Source organism: Gracilinanus agilis, unplaced genomic scaffold (genome assembly GCF_016433145.1).
Source record: "Gracilinanus agilis isolate LMUSP501 unplaced genomic scaffold, AgileGrace unplaced_scaffold49138, whole genome shotgun sequence".
Taxonomy (NCBI): Eukaryota; Metazoa; Chordata; class Mammalia; order Didelphimorphia; family Didelphidae; genus Gracilinanus; species Gracilinanus agilis.
The window spans coordinates 887-10,399 of NW_025383731.1; the positions used below are offsets into that span (position 1 = coordinate 887).

General features: G+C 53.2%; 1 protein-coding gene across 1 annotated transcript; it reads right to left on the reverse strand.

Moving 5' to 3' along the window:
* Positions 1 to 5,131: 5,131 nt before the first annotated feature.
* On the reverse strand, positions 5,132 to 9,254 carry LOC123255588 (aspartyl aminopeptidase-like). Its single transcript, XM_044684354.1, has 9 exons — positions 9,105 to 9,254; positions 8,911 to 9,018; positions 8,760 to 8,837; positions 8,397 to 8,480; positions 6,425 to 6,585; positions 6,300 to 6,339; positions 6,016 to 6,117; positions 5,654 to 5,821; positions 5,132 to 5,280 (listed from the first exon to the last, which is right to left on the reverse strand). Exons 1-9 carry the CDS (start codon positions 9,237 to 9,239, stop codon positions 5,230 to 5,232), a joined length of 927 nt encoding a protein of 308 aa, XP_044540289.1. The 5' UTR covers positions 9,240 to 9,254; the 3' UTR covers positions 5,132 to 5,229.
* Positions 9,255 to 9,513: the final 259 nt, after the last annotated feature.

A 9,513-nucleotide genomic window follows, 5' to 3' on the forward strand; every position in this document is an offset into this window, starting at 1 on the left:
CCTGGATGCTTGGACAAGACAGCTCTACCCAATCTTTAATAGGTGCTCCTAGCAACACTCGGAAATGAGCTCAGCTTTCCTCCATGCCAGTCATTCAATTCAGCTGCTGTCAATAATCTTAATTAGCAGAAGAGAGATAGCTTTGCTGGTAGCTTGTGGGGCAGTAGAGCGCTGGTCTTGGAATCAATTCGAAGAAAAGAGTTCAAATTTGACCTGACACTTACTGGCTGTATGACCTTGGGCAAGTCACTTACACTGTATCCTAAATTGTAAAACTGAGATAAGCACAACACTTACTTTGGAGGGTTGTTTTTGAGAATCAAATGAGATAATATTTGTAATACTGTGCCTGGCAGATAGCAGGCACTATATAAATGCTTTCCCTCCTACTATTTTTGTACTCATTTTACAGAAAATGAAGCTGATGCCTAAGGAAGTTAAGTGACTTGCTCAAATTGGCATGCCTCTCAGTTGCTGATGAGCTAATAAGATAGCTGACAATTGATTTCTAGAGTATCTTCAGGTCTGCAAAATGGTCTTCACAAACTCATGAAGTAAGTACTGCAAGTATTACACTCATTTTACAAATGAGGAAACAGGCTCAGCCCAGGTTAAGTAATTTGTTAAATTACATAGCTATATGGTGTTGGAGATAAGATTCAAACTCAGGGTTGGGTCTCTTTTCACCAAATCAGGATGAACAAACTTGTCTTTGCGCTCAAGGCTAACCAGGGAATTCCAGAGTCCATCATTCCAAAGGAATGACAGAAGTTATATAGATCAAGTCTGTTAATTCTTTTGGATGGATACTTTATCTTATTTATTTATTTGTTTGTTTTTAAAAATTTAAACCCTTACCTTCTGTCTTGAAGTCAATACTGTGTATTGGCTCCAAGGCAGAAGAGTGGTAAGGGTAGGCAATGGGGGTTAAGTGACTTGCCCAGGGTCATACAGCTGGGAAGTGTCTGAGGCTAGATTTGAATCTAGGACCTCCTGTCTCTAGACCTGGCTCTCGATCCACTGAGCTACCCAGCTGCCCCCAATACTTTATCTTTAAGAGGAGATGTGAAGAGAAAGAGTATAGCAGGGCAGCTAGGCAATACAGTAGATAAAGTACCAGACCTGGAGTTGGAAGGACCTGAGTTCAAATCTGGTCTCAGATTTCTTAGCTGTGTGACCCTGGACAAATCACTTAACTCCCATTGCCTAGCTCTTGTCACTCTTCTGCCAGAACTGATACTAAGATAGAAGGTAAGGGTTTAAAGGTGTGTGTGTGGGAAAGGTACAGGTGTTTAACTCAAGGGTTGTCCTAGTTACACACCTAAGGATGAAAAACCTGACTGTTCAGGGGTAAAGGAACAACAGCTCTAACTCAACCTTAGCATATTTAAAACCAAGTCCATCATTCTTCTCTGCCACCTCTCTCTCAAATCAGTTTCTCTTTCTGACTTCTAAATTTCTGACACTGGATTTTTTTCAGTCATCCACCCTCAAAACTTTGTCATCTTTGATTTCTCTCTCCCTCAACCACAATCGCCTAGCAGCCCAATCCTGTTTCCTTCTTTGAAATGTTTTTCACCTCTGCCCTTCTCCCTGATCTCCCCGCCCCCCACCTACCAACTTGGAGAGGCAAAGATTATGGGACTTGGAGTCAGCAGAAAAGAAACCTTTGGCCAGAGGGTTCTGCCTTTGACACTCAGTAGACAGGTAAATCACTCTGTAACCTCTGAACCTTTTCATCTTTCAAATGGAGATAAAATTATACTAAGGCACTTGGGAAACCTTATGTCTTTCCATAAATATTCAGGTACCCTCAACTGGACTATGGGTCTCCATATGAAACAAGACATTCTTGATACCACTATCAGACCAATTTTCCTAAACCACAGCATCCTATTGGCATCTCCTTAGCTTTAAAAATCTCCAGTGTCTACCCATTGCCCACTAAGTAATCTAACATTTCCCTAAACACCCACTATGTGCAAAATATTAGAGCTAGGAATAGTTTACAATCAAACTGTATTCCCATTTACTCTTATTTTTTATTTATTTTTATTTTTTTAAACCCTTAACTTCTGTGTATTGGCTCCTAGGCGAAAAGAGTGGTAAGGGTGGGCAATGGGGGTCAAGTTTACCCAGGGTCACACAGCTGGGAAGTGTCTAAGGCAGGATTTGAACCTACGACCTCCCGTCTCTAGGCCTGGCTCTCAATCCACTGAGCTACCCAGCTGCCCCACCCACTTACTCTATATTATAGACCAGCTGCCCTTCTTGTCATTGACCAGGTAAGGTTTGAGGTTTTTCTAGCTCCAAGACTATCCCCATCATTCCTCTGACCCTCCTTGTCCCTGTCTATGGAATTTCCCAGTTGGAAAGGACATCAATAATCATCCACCTTAACGTAAACCTGAAAAGGAATCCCTGAGACAATACAACGCACCACACAAGGGGTCATCTAGTTGTTGCTTGAAGACCTCCAGTAAAGGTGAACTTGCTACTTCCTTAGGCAGCCTATTCCATATGGGGAAAGATCTAATTCTTAGAACCCTTTTCTGAATATCAAGTCTAAATTGCCCTCTTTTGACACTTTCACTTAACCACCTCTAATTCAATTTTCTGGGGTCAAACAAAAAGAGCTGAATCCCTCTTCCAGGCAGAATTCATTCAAATACTTGAAGACAACTATCAAGTTTTTTTTTTTGGTCAGACAGAACAAGTTTAATCCCTCTCCTACCCCAGTCTTTCAAATACTGGACTTGAAGAGTTGTCAAGTCCCACCACAATCTTCTTTTTCTTCAGGCTGAACAACCCGAATTCTTTGAACCTATCCTTAGTGGGCATAGACCGATGCTCATCACCATCTCGGCTGCTCTCCTGTGGATGCTATTTGGTTTATCAATATCCTTTCTAGATTCTAAATGAACACAATATTCCAAATGTAGTCTGACCAGGGTGGAGTATTCTGGCACAATCACTCCATTAGCCTTTTTGGACAGTGCTTCCTGCACCCCCATCCCCCATCCCCATTGACTCATTTTGAGCTTGTAGTCCATGAAGTCCTCCAGATCTTTTTTAGACGAAATGGTAAGTATACTTCCTCCAACTCATAGTGGTAGTCAATTAAAAAAAAAGATTAAATTGTGTATGTGTGTGTTTGGAGGAGGGGGGAGCCTCAACAGGTGATTAAAAAAACAAACAAAAAAACATTACTTAGTAACAACTCCAAGCCAGAAAGGCAAGGGCTAGGCAATTGGTGTTAAGTGACACACAGCTAGGAAGTGTCCGAGGTCAGATTTGGAACCCAGGACCTCTTATCTCCAGGTTTGGCACTCTCATCCACTGAGCCATTTAGCTGCCCCTCTCTTTGATTTTTCATTTTCTAGTGTGGAAACTCTCTCCAATTTTTTAACCTCATCATTAATTTATCAGCTTAAAAAACCTTGGTAGGACCAGTGAAATGATAGATTCATTGCCACACTGTCAGCATGCATTGTAGGTAGACTTTCTGGATTCCAAGGCCAGCCATCTCTCCATTATAACTTGCATTAGCTCTTACTACATTTCATCTTGGTAGATTTGGCTTCATGTTTGAGCTATTGGACCCAGTCATCCTTTGAAGTCCAGCTCCGTTTGGTTGTCACATCTTCCATGAAACCTCCTGATGGCCCAACCCAGGCAGAAGCAATTTCTCCAACCTCTGAATGGTTCTAGCTTTTCTCTTTGAACTATTCTTATGGCATACTGCTTTCCAAAGCTAGATGTTCTAGAACTAGCTGTTCTTTGAGGGTTGGGTCTTTTTCATTTTTGTTTACTTGGTAGTGCTTTCTTTCCTTCACTTCCCTGCTTCCTTCCTTTTCTCCCCTTACCTTCTGTTTTAGAATTGCTTGAGGCTAAGTATTGATTCTAAGGCAGAAGAGTAGTAAGGACCAGGCAACAGGGGTTAAGTGACTTGTCCAGGGTCACACAGCTAGAAAGGGTCTGAGACTAAATTTCAACCAGGACCGGCCCTCTATCCACTGTGCCCATGATCCCAGAGTTAGGAAGTGTCTGAGGCCAGTTTAGAACTCAGCACACTTCCCTTCTCTAGAACTGGCTCTCTATCCACCGAGCCACCTAGTTTCCCTGGTCACTGGACTTTGACGATTCTGGATTTCATAGCTCTCTCCACCAATCCACTGGCCTCTATATTATGAGCTCTCACCTACCATGACTCTGGCACTGTAGTGGGGTACAGACAAGTTATATCCCTACCTTCAAGAAAAATATAGGGGTAGCTGAGTGGCTCAGTGGATTGAGAGCCAGGTCTAGAGATGGGAGGTCCTGGGTTCAAATGTGACCTCAGACACTTCCTAATTCTGTGACCCAGGGCAAGTCCCTTAACCCCAAAGTTAAGCCCTTACTACTCTTCTGGCTTGGAGCCAATACACGGTATTGATTCTCAGACAGAAGGTAAGGGTTAAAAAAGAGATACAAGAACTAATTTGATCTGGTTCTTCACAGGGTATCAACTGCTAGGTAAATGTTGACATTTCAATTATGAGACCCTGGGAAGAAGCTTTCTCACTTTCTTCCCTTCCTATTTTCCTAACAGAGCAGGAAGATCCCAACAAATAAGCCAGAGGATGATCAGGAAATTCTAACTCATTGCAAATGAGTTAGAATTAGTTAATTAGAATTAGAATGAGGTAGTTAACTCTTGGATAATGCTGAATTCCTAGGAGTCAGTGGGACTCCCAGGAGGCTGGTCCTGCTAGTTCTCCACAGACTAGCCCCTTGGATGCCGGTTTTTGGAGAGGGTGCTGATGCTGGAAGGTCCTGGGGAACCCCGCAAGGTCCCTGTAGACTCATCTCCTGGGGTGAGGAGGAGGAAGGAAAGAAGGTTCTGCAAAGGCACCGAACAGGCATGAAATAGCATCTTTCGCCACTCCTGAAGAGAAAATGAAGCCATGGATATGGAATGGGCAGTGACCCTACATAGAGTCAGTCCCACAACTCCTCACCCTCCTGCCAGCTTACCTGTGGGGTAAAGGCGGGGAACAGACCTCCCCCTTTCCTCAAGCCACCTTCCTTTAGGTTCCCAGGGCCTTGGCCCTCCAGGGTTCCCCTCTCAAAAAACCCAGTAGGGCAAGACTGAATGAAAAATCCACTTTAATATTCCAGCCAGTCAGGTAAGAACTGACAATCTGGGGTTCACAGGGTGAGGAGGGGAAGGGAAGCTCTCGAGGGAACTCAATTGACTGCAAAATTGCGGTTCACAACAGGAAACAGCTCGAAGAAGCCCTGCATTGGGACAAAGTAGGTTAATGCAGCCGTGATGACTGCTGGCCCAGCCTCTCCGATTTCATCGTTCCCAGTTTACGAGCAGAGGGAATCCTGGTTAAATCAGAGGATTCCTAGGATGGATGGACCGCCTGGACGCCAGCTAGGTGTCACCCTCTCCCCACACTCTTCCTCTTGTGTCTCCCACTTTCTTTCCCATAATTCCCCCTGAGGATCTGGGGCTTGGCCTAGGTCCCTTAGCCTTGAGAAGACCAGTCTGGTCCTGTCTGCTGTAGGGACAACCCGGCATCACCATGGTGATCAGCATCACGCTGTGGATGATGTTGCCCCGGCAACCAATCCCAGAGAATGGAGATGCTGCTGCCAGGATTACCTTGAAGAGAGTGAGGGTCTGGAGCACGCTGGAGGTGCAGGCCATCTCCCGGATGGAGTGCATGGCCAGCTGGGGGCTGCCCAGGTCGAGCACCCTGAGCCCCAGGCGGGCGGCCAGGATGGGCCCGATGGTTGAGCCACAGGGGGAGTCGTTCCGCACCATGAACTCCTGCGGAGACGGGAAGGGGCTTCTGAGAGTGCGGCCTCCTGGCAGAGAGGGACCCAATCCCTGCTCTGTGCGGGCATCCCGGCCAGAGAACATCGCAGGAAGCCGGCCTCAGGACAGGCTGGAGAGCACCGAATACCCCTTTTTACCCTGAGAGGAGGGCCGCGTGGGGCTCTCTGCAGGACCAGAACCCTCACCTGAAGGGGTACCCCGACCCGGCTGGCCACCTCGCGGATCAGGGCCTCGGACACGGCGTTGGAGGCGTAGCGCTGCTTGTTGTTCACCTTGATGACGGGCCCCTGGGGGAGAAGGGCCGCCAGCCCCGGCGTCAGGCTGGACCAGCTCCTGGGAAGAGCCTCTCCAGAGGAAGCTGGGCTTGATGGCGTGGAGCGGGGAAGGGGGGGGGGGGGGGGGGGAAGGCGTTCAGGGCGAGGAGGGACGAGAACAGGGCCCATGGGGTAGGGGGGACGAGGGAGGCTACCTTGTGGAAGAGGGGGCGGTGGTTCTCCTCGTGCTTGTCCCTAGAGGAGAGAGAGGACAGGGGTCACCCCCTGGGCCTGCCTCGGGGCATGACAGGGCCCCCCAAGCCGGCCCCCACAGACTCACGTGTAGTTGGGGTGCACGGCGTGGGCCATGTCGGCACTGATCATGTAGGATTTGGGCACGGCCTCCTCGAAGGCCGTCAGGTTCTGGGGTGAGGCCGAGATCCGCCGAAGCACCAGCTCCGTCAGCAGGGATGCCGCTCCGTGGGAGCTCTCGGACCCGACCTGGAGGGGCAGCGGGGGTTCAGCTCAGGGCCCAGAAGCAGAGGAACCCCGAGGCATTCCAGGACAAATGGGGCATTTGGGGTTTACACGCTCATTGGGCGTCTGCCTGTCGCTGCCCCTGTTGGACGTGGTTTTACCAGCCTCATAAGAGCTTTTAAACGCTTGCTTCCGTCTTCGCGTTGGGGTTCAGCCACTCTTCCAGGCTCACACAGCCCGGAAGAGTCCGAGGTCAGATCCGAACCCAGGACGCCCGGTCTCGGGCCCGGCTCCCGATCCTGAGGCCCCGGGCGGCCCTCCCTCTGGCTCTGGCTCTGGCCGGGGTGAGTCTCTTCCTCCTTTGTAGCCTCTGCAGGACTCTCATCCCTGTGGCAGCCTTTGTTCCTGGCTGGGCCACAGGGGGAGGGGCCGGACCCCTGGGCAGACCCGGGTTTGAATTCCGCTTCAGAAATGTACTGGCGGGCCTCCCGAGGCCGGCCTCCCTGCGCTGGCATCTCCGTCCCTAAGCCAGGGGATGCCGGGCTGGCGGGCCTCGCTCTGGAGCCGCCTCTCGCCCAGCAGATTTAATGTCAGAGCCTCGTCCGGCGAGTTCGGCCTGGGCTGGATGCTCCAGACCCGGGTCAGAGCTCTGTGGCTTTCCCCCAGCCTTCCTTGCTCTTGGCCTCCTGGGCCTCGCTCGTCTCCCTTCCCTTGGGTTGGTTCTCCCTCGCCGGTGCTGCTCGGGTCCAGCCCGTTCTCCCGCTCGCGTCACAATCGCCATGTTTCGGTCCCCATCGCCTCTCGTGACACTCCCATAAGTCTCCTCGACGGCCTCCTTCTGTCGGGTTGGCCGAGTCGCTTCACTTCCTCCACGAGAGACTTCAGGGCTCCCCAAGGCCTCCGCATGCCCGTCTGGCCCTTGGCGATCTGGCCCTGGCCTCAGTTTCCTTCCTGGCTGACGGGGTCAGCTTGCTGTCCTCTGGGCACAACATGCATCTCCCGCCTCCGAACTTTGGCCCAAGCCTCCCCCGTGCCGGGAACACGCCTTGCTCACCTCCCGTCACCCTCTTCAAAGCTCTAACCCGAGGCTGCTCCGTCATTCCAGGCACCCCCTTTGGGGCTTTCTTGACAGACCCCGGGGAGACCAGCCCTCTCCTTCTCCGGCCCTTTGACAGTGACCGGCCCAGGGTCATCGGGCTGGATCTGACACAGCCGAAGCTCGGCTCAAACGCCGCCGTCACGAGGCCTTTCCTGAGGCCCAGATCTGTGTGGCACCGCTGGACACTGCCACGGGATGGGGCTCCCGGAGCCCCGAGCCCGCCCGACCGCCCCGTGTCCGCCATGACCCTCCTCTGCGCTGCCATGGCCCGCGCCGCCTTCTCTCAGGACGAGCTTCTGCCTCTTACATGGCCACCATCTCGGGCCGGCGAGGGCAAGAGGGGACTGGCCAGTCCCTGACCCCCATGGCGCCCGCCTGGGACTTAGAGAGGGCGGGAATGAAGATGCCGACCAACTGGCCCGAGGTCAGACAGGCCTGGGTCATGGGCAGGACCTGAACTCAGGGCTTTCTGGCTCCAAGGCCGCTCGGCTGCTCCCCTGAGCGGCATCACCTTCCCCAGGGAAAAGCACAAAGAGGCCTCAAGGGGAGGTGTCTGTGTGTGTATCTGTGTGTCTGTCTGTATGTCTGTGTGTGTATCTGTGTGTCTGTCTCTGTGTGTGTGTCTGTATGTCTGTCTCTGTGTGTGTGTGTGTATCTGTGTGTCTCTGTGTGTGTCTGTGTGTGTGTGTGTTGGGGGGCCTCCCGCCTCCCGCCTCCCCTCGGGCTCCGGCCTCACCTCCTCGTGGTCATAGAGGGCGATCATCCGAATGTGCGGGTCCGAGGCGAGGGAGGCGGGGGCCGCGCAGGAGTCGATCAGGGCCTGCGCACAGAGACAGGACCTGCTGCTCAAGAACCATTAAGCCCTTCCCTTCCTGCTTAGGGCTCCGAGGTAGAAGGGGGCGAAGGGCTGGCCAGCTGGGATTCAGGGACTCGGCCAGGGTCCAGGACCCATGGCCGGGCACTTTGGCAGTGAGGCTGCGGGTGTTAAAGGAAAGGCGGCCCCCGAGATCCCCCCGGCACCCCCGAAGGAGCCCCGGAGCAAAGCCCCGGCCCCTTCCCCACCCCTCTCTCGCTGGGTCTGCGGGGGACGGAGCCGCACCTGGAGGGCGCAGAAGCAGCTGTGCAGGTTGTCCAGGCGGGGGGCGTAGATGAACTCCTCGTAGGCCCCTCCCAGGACCTGCAGAGACGGGACGGTGAGCCCGGGCCAGCCGGGCCTCCCCCCGCCCCCCGGGGCACCCCGGCCCTCTCACCCCGGGCTGAGTGTCGGCCAGGCACAGCTCCATCTCCAGGATGTCCTCGGCGCTCTGGCCCAGCTGGGCGGACAGCAGAGACATGAGCACTGGCTGGTGTCGGTCCGTCTACGGGGCAGGAACGGCTCAGAGGGCGGCCCCTCGGGGTCTCCACCCAGGAACCGTACATGCTCCCCGGCTCTCGCCCGGCTCACCTGGTTCGTGGGAGCCCCCGAGTCGGGCAGCCCCTTCTCCAGCTCCTCCTGGACCGCCGTGGCCAGAATGGGCAGTCTGCGGGGCGGGGGCAGGGGTGCGGGCGGCGTGAGAGCCTCCCCTTCGTAGGCCTCCATTTCTGCCCCCCACAGGCCTCCCAGCACCGCCCCCCTGGCCTCCTGGGCCCTGGGCCGGGATCCCCGAGCTGGGGCCCCCCACCTTCCCCTCAGGGTTCCTGCCAGGGAGTCCAGCATACGAAAGCCCACGAAGGAACGGATGACTTTTGCTGGGATCCATAACAGAAGCGCCCGAAAGCCTGACTGGGTCTGCAGTCACTTTTTGCCACTGTGGCGCTTCCCGACAGCTAGTGCCATCCCTCGGGGCGGCCCCCCCATCAAGGCCCCCCTCCCC